General features: G+C 38.9%; 1 protein-coding gene across 4 annotated transcripts in view; it reads left to right on the top strand.

Moving 5' to 3' along the window:
• Positions 1 to 23,019, top strand: part of ATP2B2 (ATPase plasma membrane Ca2+ transporting 2) — a 428,479-nt gene that overhangs the window by 293,032 nt on the left and 112,428 nt on the right. For all 4 annotated transcript variants that reach the window (XM_050957747.1, XM_050957750.1, XM_050957748.1 and 1 more), the window contains 3 exons: positions 188 to 352; positions 4,260 to 4,474; positions 6,260 to 6,502. In XM_050957747.1, coding sequence (XP_050813704.1) covers positions 188 to 352; positions 4,260 to 4,474; positions 6,260 to 6,502 — 623 coding nt within the window. The remainder of the gene's footprint in view (positions 1 to 187; positions 353 to 4,259; positions 4,475 to 6,259; positions 6,503 to 23,019) is intronic.

Genomic DNA, 23,019 nt, shown 5'->3' with positions numbered 1-23,019 from the left:
TGCAGGATCAGGGGACAGCGTATATTCATAATTAATAATCCATGTTACTACCAGTACATATGTGGGACTATTACAAGTTGAATTTAGTATGAATAAACAACTGAAGAGATTTTTTTTCTTTAAATAAAAGCTTAGAAATTATGTTGGGTAAAAGTTCTAGAGTAATGGTTTTCTTCTGCATTGTTAGCCAAGCAGCAGGATGGTGCTGCTGCCATGGAGATGCAGCCACTGAAGAGTGCAGAAGGAGGAGAGGGAGATGAAAAAGAAAAGAAGAAGTCTAGCATGCACAAGAAAGAGAAATCTGTCCTCCAGGGAAAGCTGACCAAACTAGCCGTCCAGATAGGCAAAGCAGGTATGAATGGGTAACTAACTAGATAAGAGCATGCTGTGGTGAGGACCACTTCATAGGATTTCAAAGCAAATTATTATGAAAAGAGAGACTTTTATTAAAAATATGAAAAACATAATTATCACAGTACTCTAGAATTGTATACCAAAGATCATTTTTGTGCTTTGGAAACTGAGAAACTAGAAGCTCTAAGCAACTTGGTTTGTGAATATTTGAATCAAAGTGAACTACAGTTTCTCCTACCAGTATTCCCAAGTGCAGTAATTACAAGATATTTAATTTGCTGTCCCCTCAGGACTCCTGAGAATGTGCATTCAAAATCTATAATATTGTCTCAGGCTTGGAACCAGATCCTCTTCTCCCTCTATTGATTCTGGTGTAATTTTTTTCCCACTTCTCCTCCATTCCCCACAGTAGCTTTTTACCAAATCTGACCGTTTTATTCCATTCCTTCAAAAAAAAAGTGTGTATGATGAAAAATAAATCTGCTGATGATAGTGTACTTAAACAGCCTTAGTGTGGGTTTCAGCTGCATTGATGGTCTATCAGTGGTTCACTCAATTTTTTTCCACAAATGCCAGTGTAACGCCCACACCTTCTGAGTGTGTTGTTCTGTCCCATCTTGTGGCACCGAGACCACTTAGAGAGAGGGAGAGAAAGAGATTAATGAGTTTGTTCTATAGCCTTAGCCTTTTAGCTCATCCAGTAGAGGATCGTGCACTAAGCTCCAGAGGTCCCAGGTTCTATCCCACCTGGCGACGACCGGGGTCTGTCGGTGTTACACCAGCTTCCTTGCTCTATCTTGATATAGTAAACTTTATATTGCTACTCTCTGATGTGTATTTCTAGTAAAGGTTCATTTATTGCAATAGTTCCCAAACTTGGTTTGTGGCTTGTTCAGGGTAAGCCCCTGGTGGGCCATGAGATGCTTTGTTTACCTGAGCGTCTTCAGGTATGGCCGCTTGCAGCTCCCAGTGGCTGCGGTTAGGCATTCCTGGCCAATGGGAGCTGTGGGAAGTGGCGCAGGCCGGTTGGCACTTCCCGCAGCTCCCATTGGCCAGGAACGGTGAACCACAGCCACTGGGAGCTGCAAGTGGCTGTACTTGCGGATGCTCAGGTAAACAAAGCATCTCATGGCCTGCCAAAGACTTACTCTGAACAAGCTGTGAACCAAGTTTGGGAGCCCCTGATTTATTGGAATAGGTCACGTGATATAAAGCAGTTCAATCACATCATATTTCATTTCCTAGAGTGGTTGAGCCTGCCCTCATATGATCAGGAGTCTCATTCTTGTCAGTTTTGCATAGTAGGAGCAATTTTGACTTGATTTCTTATACATAGGAGGCAGATGCTCTTTAGATTCTCTGATTCAAATTTGGGAATGCTTTACAATGGAACTTTGAAGGCTGCAGTTATTTGGCAATAGCTGAATAAATCTTTCAAACACAGAGACTCCAGAGGATCATTGAGGCTGTCTTGGCATTTAGATTTCAAATGATGGTAATGGTACATTTGGAAATATGGCCCATTTTTAAATTAATGTTATGGTTATAAAGGAAAACAACCACTTCACCAAGCTAACAAAAGGGAAGCAAACAGGCTGAGGGACAAGATTTTCTAGAAGGCCCAGGGTTATTGGGTTTACAGTAAAACTCAGATACAGTATTCCTTCTGGCTAATATTAATATTAGTAATATTAACTATTAATTGTCTCAAATGGTTTTCTTCATACATAGAAAAACAAGGTGAGTGAGGTAATATCTTTTACTGGACCAGCTTCTGTTGGTGAGAGAGACAAGGAGCAAGTCTACACTTACAATGCTGCATCAGCACAGCTGCAGCACTTTAATGAAGATGCTCTAACCTGATAGGAGAGAGCCCTCCCATCGGTGTAGTTAATCCGCCTCCCTGAAAGGCAGTAGCCATGTCAATGGGAGAAGCTGTCTATGCTGGCTGTTGTGTCAGTATAACAACATCGCTCCAGGGTGTGGATTTTTCACACCCTTGAGCGACGTTGTTATGCCAACATAGGTCTGTAGTGTAGAACAGTCTGAGCTTTCAAGCCATAGAGTTCTTCTTCAGGCCACTCTACCCTGAATGGTCTCTTAGAATATGTGCTAACTATTTATGCCAAGCAATCTGTTCCACCTTGTATTAGCTGTGATGCTCCGAGTACCTTTCCCAGACCTGAAGAAGAGCTCTGTGTCACTTGAAAGCTTCTCTCTGTCACCAACAGAAATAAATAAATAAATACTAAATAAATAAAATTAATATTAAATAAATAATAAAAATATTACCTCACCCACCTTGTCTCTCTAATATCCTCGGACTGACATGACTATAGCTACACTGCATTCTTCATATGTGTCAGTTAAGAGGTCCAAATGTCACGATAAAAATTCAAATAGAAACATTTTCCGGTTGCCTCTTTCCACTGATGGAAATGAGATCTATTGATGAAATTGCACCCACTCCAGTGGAGGGACGAAAAACAAAAAAAAGTTTCTCTCATCACAACTGTAGCCAGATATCCTGGGCCTAATTCTGAATTTTCAAAAACATAAGAAGCACTTGCTCCAGATAAAATTGCTGACTAGAAGTCTGTGGCATGGCCCACTTTTTTTCAGTGCCGGGGCAAGAAGAAAGGAGCATAAAGTATTCTTGGTATTGTGCCTTAGTTAGAGGAATATTCTATTCCTTTAAAATATTTTATTTGATTTTAAACCTGTTTATTAAGTTATTGAAAAATTTATTGACATGTATTAAAATAACTGAAGTATTAAAATATTTGCATATTATTAAACGCATCAACCTGATACAAGCTAGAATAATATATGCTGCTTGGTTTCTTTGGCATGTCATGTAGTCCTGATTAGTGAACAAAAAATGCAATTTACCATCCTTCCTAAATCTAAGGTTAACATGTTCATATGGCACCAATTATAGTTGCCCTGGTTTAAGAACAGTAACAGATTATGAACTAACTGTGAATACATTTACCTTTTGAGTATTGTAACAATTCCAAATGACCAGACTGCTTCCTAGTTCTTGCATATTTAAAATAGTAACTAATGTATGGCCAATAAATCTGAATGATAGGGTGAATGCAGCTTTTTGGTGGTAAGAATTCCTACTGCTTATGAAATGACATGTTTCTGCAGAGTGCTGTGCATCATATTTGGGAACAAAAGAACACTTTGAGAACATTGCTGGTTATTTTATTATTTTTTATAAACTATGTAAATACTTGTCCTTATCGCCAAATGCCCTTTTACCTTTGCAATCTTGCCCAGCCACTGTTTCAACAAACTGATTTCTGACACAATTTGTAGAAAAATAAAGACAACAGTCCCTGTCCCCAAGATCTATTAAGATGTGCTTTTATAAAAAAAAAAAAAAGAAAAGAAAAGCATATGAAGGTGGTGTATAAATACCTGAGAAATAATTGCACAGAACAGCTGGAGGTTAATTCTGTTGTAACAGGATAGATTTGGGTGGTATTAGATAGGATAATGTCCTGCAATTGAAAAAGGAAAACTTAGTTTAGACAACAGAAAATCTTTTATTAAATTAAGCAGATGGTACAGTTTTCCAAGCGTGATCAATAAGACACTGATGCTAGAGATGTTTTAAAAATAAATGTGATAACACACAGGAGTAGTATACAGTTCAGAAGAATGCAGCAAATAACCCCAAAGCTTCTTTTAAAACTTAATCTATGGACTGCAGTCTCCTGATCTTACATTTATATGGTTCATAATAACTTAATGTTGATAATATTCTCCCACCCCCCGTGGCCTAAGAGCGTAGGTTCAAATCACATTAGATAAAAGTGTGGGGTTCAAACTGCAAATGCTTTGATTTGTTACTATTTCTCGCTGTAGTTAAAAATGACTTTTTGTGTTTTCAGGTTTGGTGATGTCTGCCATTACTGTAATAATTTTGGTACTGTACTTCGCTGTTGACACTTTTGTTGTCAACAAGAAGCAGTGGTTGCCCGAGTGCACTCCTGTTTATGTTCAATACTTTGTCAAGTTCTTCATCATTGGTGTTACTGTGCTTGTGGTTGCTGTTCCTGAAGGACTTCCACTTGCTGTCACTATTTCTCTGGCTTATTCTGTTAAGGTAAGCAGCGCTTTAAGCAGTGGTGGAAAAAAAGAACTCTTTTGACCAACTCTCAGCATGTTTTAGTGTGGTAGTTGACTCGCTGTTAATTTTTATGTGGCTGGTAGAAAACTGAATCACACATCAGTATAATCAAAATGTACACTCTGATAAAAGCTGCTTTAAACATACTGAAGGTACTTTAAAGTAAAAAATTCCAATAAAATAAATTTATTGACATTTCTGTAAATGTGCATTGCAGAAAAATATACTAAACGAACACTAAAGACATTTACTTATTGAAGACAGTATCTCAGAAATTCACTGTGAAAATGTATTAATGGGAGAAGCACAGTCTTTTTGTATATAATATCTGCTTATCTTCCTATTCCCTGCTGCATCAATATAGGTTTTGGGAAGGATTTGTTTTCTTCAGAAACTCTCTACATTGAGACATGAGGTTTCCACATGTGTTTGCGGGTGTATTATTAAATGCTGTTGTAGTTGCCCATAGCTAATGTAAATGATTCCTTTAGGAAATTTAAGGGAATTAAAACTGGGATTATGGTTTTTGGAGTTGTAGATTATTCCCCTACCAAAGTCTATATTCTCAGATTACTTTAGAAATCTAATCTACTAACAACACATTGTGTTTCTATAAAACTTTCATCTGAGAATCTCAAAACACTTTACAAAGGTAGACAATTCTGTTATCTCCATTTTACACAGGGAGAAACTGAGGCACGGAGAACATGAAGTGATTTGCACATAGCCACACAGGCAGGCAGTAACAAAGTTGGAAATAGAACCCAGGTGTCCAAACAGCCCTGTGTACTAACCATTAAACATTGCAGTCACCTTCTAAATCAGTTGCATAAATACATACTCAGACATAGGGCCAGATTGTGATACACTATTGTTTGCATTTGGGAACACCTTGCTCCAAGAATTGATTTACTGATTTCAGTGAGACTTCACTTTGGTTTATGGGACCACTCTGAGTAAGAGTATGACCAACTGGCCCAAGGGTAAAGATGACAACCATAGTTTGGAATATTCACAGTAGCAAATTTTTGTAAAGTTCATTGCCCTGGTGATAATATTGCATTTTATGATGCAAAAGCATATAGTTTTACCTTACAAATCTAATAATACTGGGATTTGAAATACTATAAAAGAGTCTAAATCAGCTGAATAAAGAGAGTTTACCAAAACAGATTATTTTCATAGTGCTGCAGTTCAGTTCACATTTAAAATAAAGCAATATTCATTGATTTACAGGTAGATAGCTTTGGGTTCATCTGACACTTGCTGTTGTCATTTAGCTTCTATTTACACTCTTTTGTATTTGCAAATTTTGATCTGGCAGGAAGTTTATTTTTAAACAGTTAATTACTAATTGTTAAATCTCTACCATTAGGGCGCTTGGCTGAAGGAAAACAAAAATCTGTCTAGAAGTTTAGGAGAAACATATAAAATTACATGAGTACTTAGTATTTCTCACAGCAATCGCTGTTTGAAAATGGCCTATTATCTTAGCTAATGTTTTGTAAAGCTAAATAATGTTATATTAGTATTCAAGTAATTCCTTAGAATGGTTACACTGCAAATCTAGTCATTAAAAGCAAAATTGGCAAGCATTTTAAGGGGTGACTACTATATGCTCTCTACACTGGGACGTGTGGTAAGCAAGCATGACTACACTCTAATAGTTGCATCTAACTTTATGCATTGTTACTATGATGAGAGATTTTAAAAATCTGTCATAGCAAATTTTTGAGGACTTGTTACTTTGCTTTCCATCAGAAAATGATGAAGGATAACAATCTGGTCCGCCACTTAGATGCTTGTGAGACTATGGGCAATGCTACGGCCATCTGCTCTGACAAAACAGGGACACTTACAACCAACAGGATGACAGTAGTACAAGCCTACATTGGTGATGTCCACTACAAAGAGATCCCTGACCCAGATTCTATACCAAGCAAAACGCTCGATTTGTTGGTTAATGCAATTGCCATCAACAGTGCTTATACTACAAAAATTCTGGTAAGTAGACTTATTGCGGTCAATCAAGTGAAACGTGACAGAAGAAGCTGTATGGGTTTTGAAGCATTGTTAATACTTTAATAACCTGTCGTTGATCATGAAATATTAAATAGGTCCCCGAAATGAGAGTAGAAGGGACAAAAATGTACACATTTTATTTATTTCTTCAAGAATGGAAATGTTACCATATAGTCTTTATCAGTCATTGTTCTATAACTTAGAAAAAATACAGTTGATTATTGGAAGGATAAGTGCTGCCATGCCTGGTCCCAGAAACAAGGGCCTCATTATACGTTGAAACCCATGATATTGTTGAATCACTGTGTGATTCAGGGTCCAAGCTGTATACTTGTAACTTTGCTTGCACAAATAGTTTTCAATGGCTTCAGTGAGACTACCTGTGTTTAAAATTACTCATGTGCATATGACTTTGCAGGATTAGAACATTAATTCTTGAAATATGAAGAATTAGATTGGTGGGATTAATGGATATTCATTCCAAATTCAGTGGAGGAGGAATTTAACTCACGGTGTAAAGGAGAACATTCCGGAAAGAGCAGATTTCTAAAGGGGCTGTAGATTCCACTATGTGAGAGAATTAAGAGGCTACAAAATTCTGATTTCTGCTGCCCCAATTCATTTATCATTTGAAAGGGCAAATAAATGCTTTTTTTAGTCCAATCTTAATACTATATCCTGAAACTTTTTTATAGAGTAGACTGAAGCTTTTTTACGCTTTTTTTTGTCTATTTGCACACTTGTACTGAACTGCCTGGAGTGGCCAAAGTACACATTAATATGATTTTAAAAGCTGTTAGCCAAAATACAGTCAGAGATAGTATATTTGCAGAAACGTGAGAGAGTATAAGTCCAATTTCTGGTGAGCTATTAAATCCAAATCAAGGGTTTTTTTTGTTTTAGAATTTGTTAACAAAATGCTCTCTCTTGTAATTCCTGGCATGATTTTTAGGAGTGATGATATGTAGGCATTAGTTCGTAATAACCATTTATAGGAAGAGGAGTTTGTCGAGAAGCCTGACAGAAATCTCAATGGTTGCCAAGTATGTTTATAGTGAACATGTTTTCTGCAGCAAAGGTCTGTCTTTCTGTTACTTCTTTTTAGAGTCTTTGAGCAGTGGGAGTATTACATTCTGCTACTCTGAGCTGTATTTTTAGATTACTTGACTAATTCAAACCTTCCGTTCTCAACAGGCTTAGTGTAAATGTAAGTCCAGCTGTGTCACAGCTCATAGCAGGAATTTTAATGCAGTGGCTTTCTTAAAACTAAAAATAAACAGACATGTCTAAGCTGAGAGATCTAACTAAACTTTTTCCTAACACTGGGCCAAATGTGAAGAGTTGCTGAGTCTTGATAACAATAGAGGGAGATACTGAGAGCATCTCGCAGTTTGGGCCTCTGTTTTATCTTTACAGGGATCTCACCATCTTACGTGTTTTATCTCTCTTGTACATGGCATATGATTATTATTATTCTCTACGAATGGGAGTGTCTTGTACTGTCATTGTTCTGTGATTTAATCACTGGAGATTGACAGTAGATATTTCTGGTTGTTTTGAGAGGTGGTTTTAGTGCTTGCATACTAAAGATTTCAGAACCCAGAAAGAGGCTGATATGCTGAGTTAAAATATATTTCAGTGCCTTACCATCCTATTAGCTTGTGGTGTGTGTGGTTGGCTTTTTCATTATTTGTATACTGTGGTAGTGCCTAGATTCAGGCCCTCATTTTGCAAGGCACTATACAGACGAGGAACAAAGACAGTCCCTGACCCAAAGACCTGTCAAACCAGGATGATGACAAGATGCAACAGATAAATATACAGACAAACTGGGATGGGGGACAAAAGGTAACTGTAAGAAGTAAAGATGCATTTTGAATAAATTGTTTGAGAGGTCCTACTAGTCCAGGAGTTCTCAAACTGGGGGCCGGGACCCCTCAGGGGGTCACAAGGTTATTACATAGGGGGTCGCAAGCTGTCAGCCTCCACCCCAAATCCCGCTTTGCCTCCAGCATTTATAATGGTGTTAAATATATAAAAAGTGTTTTTAATTTATAAGGGGGGGGGGAGTGTCGCACTCAGAGGCTTGCTATGTGAAAGGGGTCACCGGCAAAAAAGTTTGAGAGCCACTGTACTAGTCAGAAGTGACTGCCAGACAATAGAGGTTTGTGGGCACCATTTCAGGGAGGACTGAAGATGATTTCGTTGGGAAGCTCTTCCTATGGATGAGGGGCAGTGTGGAAGAGGTGTTTAGAGGTGCTTGTGGGAAATGTGAGTAGGTTGGCAATTGAATTAGGTGTTACTGGTAGAGTGAAAGCAGTGTCAACCTCATATCGTTTGAGTTTTAGTTTTGGATGCACTTTTGTTCATTTTAAATTACTGAGATTATAACGTGTTGAAGAAGCATCTCTATCCAAATTCTGTGCCAGTTCAGTTTCCCAGCATCTTAATACTGGAAATAACATTTGTGTGAGAGTACTGCGTAATAGGACAGCAAAATGTTCTTCAAAGCGATATTCTAATGATCCTGGACAAACTGAATGAACGTTTCCCTTTTCTCTTGGAGTGACATCCTCATTGATTAAAATTAATTTCCTATCAAGTATAATTCAGTAATCACATGTTAGTCTCCATATGATTTTGTATTCATGGCCAAGTTTTGACCTCATAGCTCCTGGTTAAAGTGGATCATGTGTGTACATTGAGAAAGGTAAATCACAATGCATGATCATGTCACTTCATTTTAGCTTTGGGTAGAACACAGATTCTACTTCTCCGTAAAATTGATAAATGGGTGAAATCCTAGGGAAATCCTTAATTGTTCTCTCCACTGTCGGATTTATATAGAGCCAATATTTGGATTTATCTGTTTAATGTTATTCATGATTATCTGGCTTATATTTGTGTTATGAGCTCAACGATTATAATATAGACTTCAATGGAAATCACAATTGTATTATAAGCAGTTACCTTTGTTTTTTGATTATATTTATGACGTGTTTAAGGGAAGGTGTGTCAAAGATCTCAGCTCTGATAAAGAAAATTTAACACATGAGGTCTTTGTTCCACTGCACTCATTCTATTTAGATCATAATTAGGTCTAGTATAAAATATATAAAGAAGTTGGTTTTCAGGACTGCTAGTTCAGAATGCATACTTACCCACAATTTCATTAAAATAGGCTCTAAGACTGTGTGACTATCAGCTGATACCCAAAGGGCATATGTTTTATGTCACAAAGATGGAAGTTTGCTTGTTCTATTAATAGTTATGCAGATCTATATACTCTGCAAATTGCATTTTGTGTGAACTTACATTGAGTGATCATATATTGGACCATAAAATTAGTCAAGACACACCGCTGAATGAGTAATGATGAGTTCCTCCTCACATCATCTTTTGCTTAAAGGGCAATAGAGTCATTGATAAAAATACAAAAAGAAAACAGTGTCACTGCTTGGGATAAAATATTTTCTCTTCCCTGAGAAATTTGAGACAAATTATTCTAGTAGAGTTACAATACCATTAAAACTAGCCCTTTATAATATTTTTAAGAACAAGATATAGGATGAACTAAATTGACATTCAGTTTACTTCAGATCAACAGATTACTGTTGTTTTCAAGCTATTCTCCGTTATCTTTTTCCAGCATAAATGTGAGACAACTTTGAGAGATGTTTTCCCAGAGAGATTACAGATCATACACTTTTGCTTGTAAATTGTAGAGGGGATTTAGTTTAATAATTCTATTAATCTGAAAGCAAAATCTATGTTTTGGGAATATTCTGATTGCACTTTGAGTAGCTGTACTTCTGACATACCACGGAGTTGCTGGGAAATAGACTCCACACATCTAACATTGGTCTAAGCTAGAAGCCACAACTTTTCTTAAATCACGTACTGGCATGCAAGATTGATTTCAACCAAAAAGGTATTCATTCCCCTCTTAGAACCACACTAGATATGTTGATGGTAAATATCTCCTTTACTTTATGGTGTAACAGGCCTCTGTTAAATGGAGACCCCAGTAAGCTCTCAAGTTAGTAGTATTCAGCTCAGGTGGAACTACACCAACCAAATTCTTCTTTAGTATGCCTTCACAATGGATGCCTCAGTTTGTACTGCGTAAGTCCCATCCATTGGAGTCAGTAGAGCTCCACCATTTCACACTAGCTGACATATATTGAAGTCAGATGGTACAATTTTGGGGGCAGAGAATGTCATTTACTAGGTCCAATAGAGCTGTGCTGTTTGTTTCCTACTAAGAATCTATAGATGTTATATTTCTAAGGGAAAGGGCAAAACTTTTGTTTCCCTCTCTAACACACCAAAGCATGTGTACTTTTGCCACAATATGATTTGAAATGCTCTGGAATAATTACATTTTAGTTCAATAATTCATGTATTTACCATGTAAGTATTTGTAATAGGTAGGAATCTCTAGTTAGTTACAGAAAAAGGTACAATTGAAACATAGAACCAATACAGAATGGAGCAGCAGTACAGATTAAAAACATAGTTCCTTTTCATTGTATCTATCTATCTAATAGTGTAACATTGTCCATTGTTGTTGCTGTAGTTTATTTTTTGTTACGCTCCAACGGCATGCTTTGCATTGTACAAGATAATATGAAGATAGGTCTTCCCCCAAAGGGCTTATATAAAAGATAAGATCTTCTGGGTGAGAGATGAAGGTGTAACTTAGATTTTTTTTTGATTGTTTGAATGAAAGAGCTTATTAAAATACATATGTATATGTGGAGAGACTTAAAAATTGCCCTGAGAAACTGAATTTTAATTTTCTAGATATTGAAAGGAATTCTAGAGATTTCAGCCTAGTGGTTTGCTTGTAAAAAATAAATAGTGGAATAGAAAAGGGAATGTTGTTCCATCAGAAAGTGCACCTACGTTTAGTGAAAAGTCTAGTTCAGAATACCTGAATGGACACCCTTCATGCTTTGTACACACGCACACGTGCGCACGTATTGCCTCTGGGCTGAGAACTAGCATAAGGAATTGCATCTCAGAAAGTGATTACTTGGGAAAGGTGTAAATAATAGAAAATAAGCCTTTAGCAATTAATTAGCTACATTACAGGAATAAATAAAAATTGCATGTGGATGTTGAGAACATAAAATTGGAATCCAACTGAAGTGATCTTTTTATTTGTGAGGAAAATATTTGCATAGAAAAATAGCTATCTGTAGGGGAATATGGTGGTTCTTCTGTCAGAAGTAAATTTATGTGAGACATAAGTACACAAAACATGCTTCTCTTTTACATACTGTTTTTACTTTGAAGGTCATTCAAGTACTGAAAAACTTTTTAAAAATCAGATGAGAGCAGATACATTGAGATTAGCATAGCCATTCCATGTAAAGGACCTAACCAGTGGCTTTTCAGTAGCAACTTACTGTCATTCACATAATTTCATCAGTCCAAGATGCACTTCTATATTTTCTGTACAAGTTACATTATTAGTTTTAATCACTGTGCAGGTGACAACCTAGGAGGTTTGCTGTTGAATGTTCACCTTGTACTGGAGGTTCAAGCTTTTAGGAAGGAATATAAACTTGCTGACATGATGTTCCTGTCCAAAAGATTACCAAATCCAAACCACTTCCATCCTTTGTTAACTAGAAACCTCACATGTCATGAGAACAATAAAACACATATCTATTGCTTGTGAACAGTACACTTGGATGCATGATTAAACCAGCAAGGAAAGCTTCCCATTAATTACTCAGTGTTTACTACCCCCTGTATATCTTGTCCCACAGCCTTTCCTGCTCTGCATACAATGGCTACTGCAGGTACCTAGGCCTGTGAATGTTCTTGCTGCACCTCTCCACCAGTCCTCCTGCTGGTTGCTTGCTGCATCTCTCTAGCAGCTGTCCAGCTAGCCACTTGCCAAGGTGTCTTCAGCCCCCCCCCACCCCCGTCCCCACCTCTCAATGATTCCAGCTGTTAATGGGGGAGCCTCACTGCTGGTGCACACTGTACCAAAGTAGGTCTAATATGTAGACCTAGGTATCAGTGGTTTTAGCTCTGCAGCATGTAACAAGACTCTCAATTGAATCTAAATTAGCTCTTTTATTATACCATACAGAGAGGAAGAGTCAAATGGGGTCTAGGATCCTTAAAGAGGGCCCACACCACCAGACACAAGTACCTGTCCCAACTCTCTTTCACATCATTGGGCTTTGGAACCCATGTCCCTTGCCTAGCAGTGCCGTTCAGTTGAGGGTGAGTCTCTCCATTGGGGTATGCCAGGTACAGTTCTTCTGCCCTTGGTTCATACAGCAAGGATAAAAACCCTTTATTACTCCTGCCCCAATAACAAGGAGACTGGGGATCCAACATTAGCCACAAGTAATCATTTGGGCAAGCAATACCATCATGCTGAGCACCTAGGCAGGGTGGGTATGCATGCAAACGAGATCAGCTTCTGAAGTCTTTTCCACAGCTCACCACTAGATGTCAGATGAGAGCTAATTCAGATCCTGCTTATGCATGCATACCTTGATAGAAGCTTTAAAACAGATATGAAGTTATATGTAGGAATATACTATTTTTTTAGAAAAGGTGAACATTTCATTTATATTGGTCAGTTAATTGAAAAGTTTCAAACTGACAGTCATGAAGCTTTGCACAAATAGTTTTTAAAATACTTCCTCACATTTAGTTTAAAAGTTTTCAGTGGGTGGAAAGTGGGTGTACAATGGAAATGCCATCATTATCCGGCTGTAGTTTATGCAACTGTGGTAACTGACAGAATCTGCCTTCCCCTTAATTAAAAAATGAAGTGGGGTTGTATTAGAAATTGAATAAGAGCAGGAAGGGTTAAGGGTTTAAGAAAGATTGTTCTTCCCACCAAGTAAAATGGGTCAGGGTGATTAACAGGTCAGACCATTTCTCATACAAAACTCAAACCATAGATCAGCTTATACCATGTCTATCAACAGAAAACAACTGGAGTTAATATTTACTGAAACAACAGCACATTACTTTAGAAAGATCCTATATTTTATTGTAACTGCCTGCCAGGGGTAATCTTGTTAAAAGGAACCCAGCTATATAATCTGAATGGAGTACTGTGCTTTAATCAAAGGAAAGCCAGAAGAAAATATCTTTTTATTCTTGCAAAGAAATTTCTAGTTATTTCATTACCTGAAATTGAGAAGTTGTTTTTTTTGCTCAATTTTTGTCTTTTAAAAAACAAACACATACACACATCAAGCCATTTCTTCCAAAGTTAATATGTAGCTGAAGATGCCTTCTTTATCAAATATACATGAAGGCTCAGGCCACATCTTATTTTTTCAAGACAAGTTCGCCCATCACTGCTAACAATGTTCTGAGAGGGATAGATAAATGAATAAAAAGCGGGACAGACATGGTAAAGAATGAAGAAAGGTTGAGGAAAACTTTCACTTATATAAACCCAAACTGACATCCAAGTAAATGACATGGCCTAAATTCTATTTTATTCTTTCCATAGGTTCCTACTTAAAAAATAAGCTGAAAAAATTGCTAGCAATCTCATTGGTTGACTTTGAGGGAGGTCTGTGAGACCAAGAAGTCACCTGGGAGGCAGATGATTAAGTTGTCAGCCAACTGACTTCCCTGTATGTAAGCGGGTTCTCTTTAGGGAGGAAACTTCAATGTGGAGGAACGGTCAATATGGCAGCAGCTCTGAAGAAAAGTGTCATAAGATCTTTATCCACACATAGCAGGGAAGGCTTTACTTTTTAGAGCCTCCTCTTAAATGATAAATTGTATTGTTCTCTGGTTGCAGCAGGAGTATGAAGTTACACTTTTTAGGATTTCGGCTTATGGCTCCAGGGTGTGTGTGTAGGTAGTTTGGATCTACTGCTTATACCATGAAACCTTATCTGCCCAGCTCTGCTCTTTGATTTCTATTTTAGGAATAGATTGTATTTTACAAATGCTCTGTAATGTGAAGCTTTGTTTTCTTATGTTCTTATATTACCTCTTTTATTCATTCCCTCTGAAGCACCTGGCATTGGCCACTGTTGGAAGACAGGATACTGGACTAGAGGGACCTTTGGTCTGACCCAGTTTGGCCATTCATTTCTTTCTTGTGTTTTCTTAAATTCTTCCCTATCTTGAATTACATGCAGAGCTTGCTGACTAATTAAATAGGGACAAATGAATCTGTTCCTTTAAAATCTTATTTTAAAATAAAATTATATTTTAAAAAAGCAGTGAGACCGATTAAATTTGGTATAGAACCACTGATACCCAGATGCACGACTGCACTTATTCCAAAAGTGCTAAAATGATGGATTGTTGTTTCTAAACCTACTAGCCATTAAAACCATAACTTAATTTGAATTTGAAATATCATTTGCTTTATTTCCAACATCTGTAGAATGTATTTATTGGAGTGCAATGTAATACAGAAAATAAAAATAATGGACAAAAAATAAAATATGCAAATTCCTTTGGAAAAACATAGTAAATACTTGGTTCAAGTTGCTTCAGAAATGTTTTAAATTCTCTTTATAAAAGAGAATACACCACTACCTCAGTATAACACCACCTGCTATAACACACATTTGGATATAACACAGTAAAGCAGTGCTCCAGGGAAGCAGGGCTGCGCACTCTGGTGGGTCAAAGCAAGTTCGATATAACATGGTTTCACCTATAACGCAGTAAGATTTTTTGGCTCCCAAGGATAGCGTTATATCAAGGTAGAGGTGTAGCTTGTTCAAGTTTCTCTTCTGTTATAGTATAGTATTTACATAGGAGTGGATGATGGAAAAGTGTAGTCTGAACATAAGACTCTAAATGAAAAATTCTGAGTTCTAATCCTGTCTTGTCTCATGCATGTTCTTGCTTTATCGGCAGGTCACTTAACCTCTCAGCCTCAACTTTTCCATCTGTAAAAAAAAAAAAATGAAAAAAATACTTTCTTGTTCATAGAAGTGTTGTACAGATTACTCAGTGTAAGTACGTTGTAGATGGAGTATGCTATGCAGTACTTGGTATTATTTTGTATATGTTCATTGTAAGCAATGCACTCACTACAAAACACTGAAGTAAAATAGTTTTTTCATAAAAGCTTTTTTGTAAAATGAATATCAGTCTTTTCACAGAATAATTTAGGCTGGAGGAAAATGACCTATTATGGCATATGGTGCTTTATACATAATAAGTACTAATATTAAGAATGGGTCATTTAGTCAGTTGCCTTTGCTTCTAGAAGTGATAATTAGCAGAACATCATAAACTTCATGCATGGTTGCCATTACAGTTTTATATAATAAGGGAAATAAATATAGCTACTAATTCTCATTAAACCAAACTGAGAAACTAATTGAAAGAAGCTGGTTAAAAAAGATTGTGATAAAGTCGTTTGCATCATTGAGTAAAACATGACTCCTGTGTTGTTTCAATTCATATTTATTTTGTGCTTGGAAAAGGTGCTTGACTGACACTGTTGTAAAATGAAGTTCTCAGTTACTCACTGAATTCCAACAGCTTTAGCAACAATAATGGCTGTGAAATCTTCTACGCAGTATCCAACCGTTCTGCCTTTACATGACACGGTTCAGTAGTTCCAGACTCCAATCATTCTTAAACCACCACCAGGTGCTACCAGTGAGGGTCCATGGCTGTGAAGCATGTGAAAGCTTTTCAGTTACTATAACTGCTATTTCAGCCATGGTGGATTCCAGGGGATGACACACACGCACTGAAATATTGTTTGTTTTTATTTTTGCTTGAGTTAAACTTAATAGAATAAATGAGCTTTTATTTGCTATAGTCCAGTGGATATTTTTCTTACTACTTTTATGTGATTTTTTTAAAAATCTGTCTGCCTACATTTCCTTTCAACATGAATTTACAGCTCTCTTAATTATTCTCTATTTGTTGATACAAGGTGGGTGAAATAATATCTTCTTTTGAACCAATCTCTGTTGGTGAAGGAGAAAAGCTTTCACGCTTTGTTGTTTAAGCAGAGCTCTACTCTGTCTCCATCTATTTTTAATTGATGCTGAAATAGCAGCATTTGTGTGTGCGTGTATTTGTGCCAGTCTTATCTCTGCACAGAAGTGCTTATTTTCATGTGTACGTTCTCTCCAATTGCATTCTTGCAAGGTGATTATTATAGATAACTAATGTTTGTCCCTGACATACAGGAAAAAAGAAAAGACACAAGCAATGTGGTTTAACTAGGAACTATCCAGCAATAAATTGTACAGTGCAAATCATCTTTCCCTTCCTGATCTGCCTTCAGCCCTCCACACCTGGTCCCAGCCTGAGGCTGGAACCCTACATGCGTCCACTTGTATGAGACTTAAGGAGCTGAGGAAAGAGGGCTGTCTCCTTGCTCTGTCAGACATTAGAAGCCTCAACCTCAACCCCCAGCTTCTTTAGGGGATGCCTTCCTCTAAATCCTCTTCCAAACCCAGTTTATCAGGAAACTAGACTTCACTGAATGATAACCTGTACTGGCTGTACCAGACTGCCAATATCCTGAACAATCTTTACAGAATTAAGATAAACTTTATTGAACTAAGTTAAATCTTACAGAATTAGGGTTAGTGCTTTTGGGGGACATAGTACTAAAAGTGCAGTTGTGTATGTGTTGTTGAGGCACTGTATGTACCTTCTGTAGTGGGAGGGGGGATGTTAATCAACTTCCTGTTATCAGCCTTAACACCCCCGAGGGAGATATGCATATACTAGTTCAAATTGGGTTCTCCAGAGACCAACAGACACAGAAAGGGTTTTGGATAAAAGCCTGGGTTTTAAACTGACTCGGGGCCTTCCTCCAGATCCAGCAAATGGACAGACTCCTAATCTACAGACGACCCAAATCTTTAGTGGAGTATTAGAAGGACTTGTCCTATTGAGGCATCATAAAACTGTGAGCTTGTGCTGAGCGGAAATTCTGCTCAACTTGTAACTACAAAGAAACCTCTAGAGTGGAGTGATGTCCGGTAGACGTGTGTAGGTTCTTTTATTGTTTTTGTGTTTTCTCTGCAATGCATGTACCTGAAGAATAAAGTAGGCTTCAGTAGAAAGAGCTACGTGGTAACTTATGTCTGTCGCAATCATTCTGATGAGAAAGCAAGCAGGTCTGTTTAGGCAGTTGTCTTTGTTGAGAAAGGCAGAGAACTATGCAGCCTGGATGTATCCTGGTAAGAAGGGACTGAGAGATGGGTTTCTGCTCGAGAGAGATAACAGCTAGAAGCCTGAGAGGGAAAATAATGGTGCAGTTACCCTGGTCTGTTACATTGGACACCTGCTAAATTGCAACAACTTGAACCTTGCCTGTGGACATACCCACCAGGCCCTTGAGCTGCTGTCAGGAAGGCAAACCCTCCTCCACCCTTGTCCTGGCCCATCTTGTAATGAGGGAAAAATTGCTCCCCAGACCCAAAAAAGGCAACTGGCACAATGCTCTCAGCAGATGTCCCAAACCCCAGTCCTACAAGTGAGAGCTGTTGATCTGGGTGTTCAGTGGCACCTCGCTACACAGAAAGGACTTGTGTGCCCTCCTCTTGGGCAAATGGAAGTCAAGAGGGTGCAGCTTGAGCCCCTTTGGACAATCAGTCCACTTAGTCAATGCCACATCCCCCTCAAACTCAGGAGGAAGCTGGGTCTCGGGGAAGGGGGAAGAAGTGGGACTCTTAAAAGAGTCCCTTTTCCATCTGCCCTGCCAGTCCAGACAATGACTCTCTGTCTTTAAGGCTACCAGAGTGCATTTTTAATATTTTTCTTTGGACTAGTCTGGACTACTAAGAACTCTTTCCTTCCTGATGGCTTTATTTCTTCGTTTCATGCTTAGCAGTCCCAGTTTACAAATTTGCAGCTGATTGTAGTTTATGGAATATCTTTTATTCACTGCTTTTGAAGATTCATTTGAGCCCTGTGATCCTGCAAGACCTTCATATGCAAGGGGATGAGATCGCTACAATTTGAATAATGCTTAATTTTGTATTGCACTCTACTCCAAACCTTGACATACAGTGATTACTATTAATGCATAATTCATAACTTAGACTTATCTGCAAATGTGGGAACTTCAATCAATCAATCAATCAATCAATAATGTATACAAGTTTGAATGCATCTTCTGTTTCCTATGCACAAAAACATTACAATTAAAGAACCAAGGAGAATTGAGAGCATATTTTAAGACGAGCCTGAAACGTGCCGTATCAGGTTGCCTTGACTGCCACTTTTCTGAGATTTAAGAACTGCCTGTTCTTTGAAAGAAGGCTTTACATGGAGTTTAGGTCAGTTAGGGAAAGCAGAATCCTTCAGCTACTATATGTGATCCGGTAAACTATTCTACGGGTATGTCTACACTATGGGATTATTCCGATTTTACATAAACCGGTTTTGTAAAACAGATTGTATAAAGTCGAGTGCACGCAGCCACACTAAGCACATTAATTCAGTTGTGTGCATCCATGGTCCGAGGCTAGCGTCGATTTCTGGAGCGTTGCACTGTGGGTAGCTATCCCATAGTTCCCGCAGTCTCCCCCGCCCATTGGAATTCTGGGTTGAGACCCCAATGCATGATGGTGCAAAAACAGTGTCGCGGGTGATTCTGGGTAAATGTCGTCACTCATTCCTTCCTCCATGAAAGCAACGGCAGACAATCATTTCGCGTCCTTTTTCCCTGGATTGCCCTGGCAGACGCCATAGCACGGCAACCATGGAGTCCATTCAGCTTTTTTTTACTGTCACCATATGTCTGCTGGATGTTGCTAACAGACATGGTACTGCAGCGCTGCACAGCAGCATTCATTCGCCTTTGCAAGATAGCAGAGATGGTTATCAGTCGTTCTGTACCGCCTGCTGTGCCATTGTAAATTGGCGATGAGATGATGGTTATCAGTCGTTCTGTACCATCTGCTGCTGTCATGGGTGCCTTTGGCTGAGGTCGGCCGGGGGCGCAAAGACAAAAATGGGAATGACTCCCCAAGTCATTCTCTCCTTTTTGGTATCTAAAAATAGAGTTAGTCCTGCCTAGAATATGGGGCAAGTGTACTAGAGAACCAGTGTACCAGAGAACCAGAGAGCACAGCCGCTCTGTGTCAGATCGCACAGAAATAAGGAGCTACATGCCATTCTAGGAGGTGCCCCTGCAACAACCCCACACGTTGCTTCCCTGCTCCCCCAACCCTCCTGGGGAACCATTGCAGTGTCCCCCCATTTGTGTGATGAAGTAATAAAGAATGCAGAAATAAGAAACACTGAGTTGTTAGTGAGATAAAATGAGGGGGAGGCAGCCTCCAGCTGCTATGATAGTCCAGGCAGGACATTAAACGGTGGGGGGGAGAGGAGCCCAGCATCCCGCTGCTATGATAGTCCAGGCAGTACAGAATCTTTTCTTTACACAGGAAAGGGAGGGGGCTGATGGAACTCTGTACCATCTACTGGGAATGACCGGGAGTCATTCCTATTTTTACCCAGGCGCCCCTGGCCGACCTCACCTGAGGCCAGCCAGGAGCACTCACAGGCTGATGACAAGGACGGTTACCAGTCCTACTGCACTGTACCGTCTGCCACCGGGGAAGGAAGGAGAGAGGATACTGCTGTTCATTGCCCCAGCACCATGTCTACCAGCAGCATGCAGTAGACATACGGTGACATTGAAAAAAGTGAACAAACGATTTTTTCCCCTTTTCTTTCACAGGGGGGAGGGGGAGTAAATTGACGAGCTATACCCTGAACCACCCCGGGCAATGTGTTTGACCCTACAGGCATTGGGAGCTCAGCCAAGAATGCAAATACTTCTCGGAGACTGTGGGGACTGTGGGATAGCTGGAGTCCTCAGTGCCCCCTCCCTCCCTCCATGAGCATCCATTTGATTCTTTGGCTTTCCATTACGCTTGTCACGCAGCACTGTGCTGTGGACTCTGTATCATAGCCTGGAGATTTTTTTCAAATGTTTTGGCATTTTGTCTTCTGTAACGGAGCTCTGATAGAACAGATTTGTCTCCCCATACGCGGTCAGATCCAGTATCTCCCATACGGTCCACGCTGGAGCTCTTTTTGGATTTGGGACTGCATCGCCACCCGTGCTGATCAGAGCTCCACGCTAGGCAAACAGGAAATGAAATTCAAAAGTTCGCGAGGCTTTTCCTGTCTACCTGGCCACTGCATCCGAGTTCAGATTGCTGTCCAAAGTGGTCACAATGGTGCACTGTGGGATACCGCCCGGAGGCCAATACCGTCGATTTGTGGCCACACTAAACCTAATCCGATATGGTAATACCGATTTCAGCGCTACTCCTCTCGTCAGAGAGGAGTACAGAAACTGGTTTAAAGAGCCCTTTATATCGATATAAAGGGCCTCGTTGTGTGGACGGGTGCAGCGTTAAATCGGTTTAACACTGCTAAAATTGGTTTAAACGCATAGTGTAGACCAGGCCTACCAGTTGTACTTTAGGATTTCCTTTTCAGCAGATATGTTCAATACGTTCTTGAAATACTAGGTGCAAAGGGAATGAATCACAGGATAAGTCTGAATTTTGGATTTCCTTTCTTTAATTGATTTGTGATTTCTATAACATTATCTTAGCATGGTTTAGCTTTTATATTATCACTTTAGACAACGTGTGTGAATGGGATATGAAGAATGAATCAGAACTGTTTAGGAAACTTTAGCTTGAAAACTCCATAGCTTTTAATGTCTATTGTTTATGGATTTGTTCAATGGTATGTCTTCCCTTGGCTTACACTTGGCAACCTTAACTATATCTAACTAAGCTTTTGTTTTGGAACATGTGTTATGTATGATGCTTTTTTGAAGATTTGTTGTATATTTTTTTATATGCAGAAATATTGGTATGATATATAATTTATTACATGATATTATTAATCCTTTGTGGTGCCCAAAGACTTGCTGTGGTATTTTGATAGTATACTCAACTTTGCCAAAACTGGCACACTGTTTTGGTTGATGTAGTTGATTGGCAGGGTAGCTTAGACTCTGTACAGCATATGAAAAAATTACCATTAAACAGATTATCTTGATGGGAAGGGTTTTTTTATTTTTCCATGAGTGGGTGTAAACTGCTGAGTTCAGGCATATCTATTCTTAGTATGGACTTTCTCGTTGTTCCCTGTGTGGTTCAGAGAGATGATCATTTCAGATGTGAGACTTTAATACCAGTTTTACACAAAGAACTACAGTGGCTTTACAATCAAACAGGGTTAAAAAAAAAACCTCATTAAAAGACAGAACACTGCTGCAGATCCACTCCAGAATACTGCATGATGAATTTGGACATTAATTCTGTTAAAAATAAATGTTGTGCACGTTGTTTTAGGAACTTCGTTTTCTGTTGTTTACGCACCACTCTGTGTGTTATTTTCCTGACTAATGATGAATAAACTAGCAGACAAAACTAATTTTCATACCTTAAATAAGGTACGTGAGAGAAGTCTAGCTAAGCCCCCAAATTCCATCTTTCTGTGAAAGGGTGGCAGTACTGAATCTTCTTAAATTGCCTTATTGCTTACATTGTAATAGCCTGTGGAAACTTTCCTTAATTCATTCCTCCACATATACATATTTAGCATGTACACTCTAGGGACTCTGACTTTCTTGAGGGTTTTACTTTTGCTTTTAAACAAGGTCCTAGCCACCCATTTCTTCTTTCACTGGCTTCCCTTCCCTAATTATCTCCTCCCCACCATGCCATCTCCAGATGCTACCTTGTTCCATGGCTATCTTTAAGTACGATGTGCATCCATACTAGGGTGGGGAAACATTGTTGCACCCACAACATTTTGGTACCCTTCCAAATGAAAGAGATGTTAGATATTTTTTATTTGAAAGAATTGCTTCCCCCCCCCGTACTCTCTCAGAGGGCTGCAACTGTTAGAGTTGCAATGTGCTTTGCTTATAAGGTAAGGAAATGTAGGCAAATCTGGTTCTACTTGGAGAGTCCTGCTGCATAGCCACACCTGTCTATATCTGAATTATGTCTGAGAAGCATATAGTTGTGTGCTTATGAATTCACCCCTTTCTGCCGATGATGTACCTGTCTTCACCTTGTACGTGGGAGATAAAAGAAAGTTTTGAGACCTACTACAACTCAGTATAGAGGACTATACCTGGTGCTCAGCCTTCCTTGGACATTGGGTATTTCTTCCACTCACACTTGTGCTGGAATGAAACAGTTTTGTGCACACTGCTGTTCACAGTGCAAAGACTTACAGGCTGAACACTTAACTGACTGCAAACCAGAGTGCTGTTTTTAAACAACACAAGATTTCTTTTTTTTTTCTTAATGGAAATGTTTTGATATTTCCCAAACCATTGTTTTTTTGGGTGCAGAATTTCCTTTCCATGGGATATTTCTTACTTTCTAATGTATGGGTTTTGGTACCACTGGTGTGCAAGCATGACATCATCACCCTGCTCTTTATAAGTGAGTACACCCCTCCCCTCAACTGCCTCATTTCCCTTGTCACAGAGTGAACAGAACTCATCTTCG

The sequence above is a fragment of the Gopherus flavomarginatus genome, chromosome 6 (genome assembly GCF_025201925.1).
Source record: "Gopherus flavomarginatus isolate rGopFla2 chromosome 6, rGopFla2.mat.asm, whole genome shotgun sequence".
Lineage (NCBI taxonomy): Eukaryota > Metazoa > Chordata > Testudines > Testudinidae > Gopherus > Gopherus flavomarginatus.
This window is presented reverse-complemented; position numbering and strand designations above follow the sequence as displayed.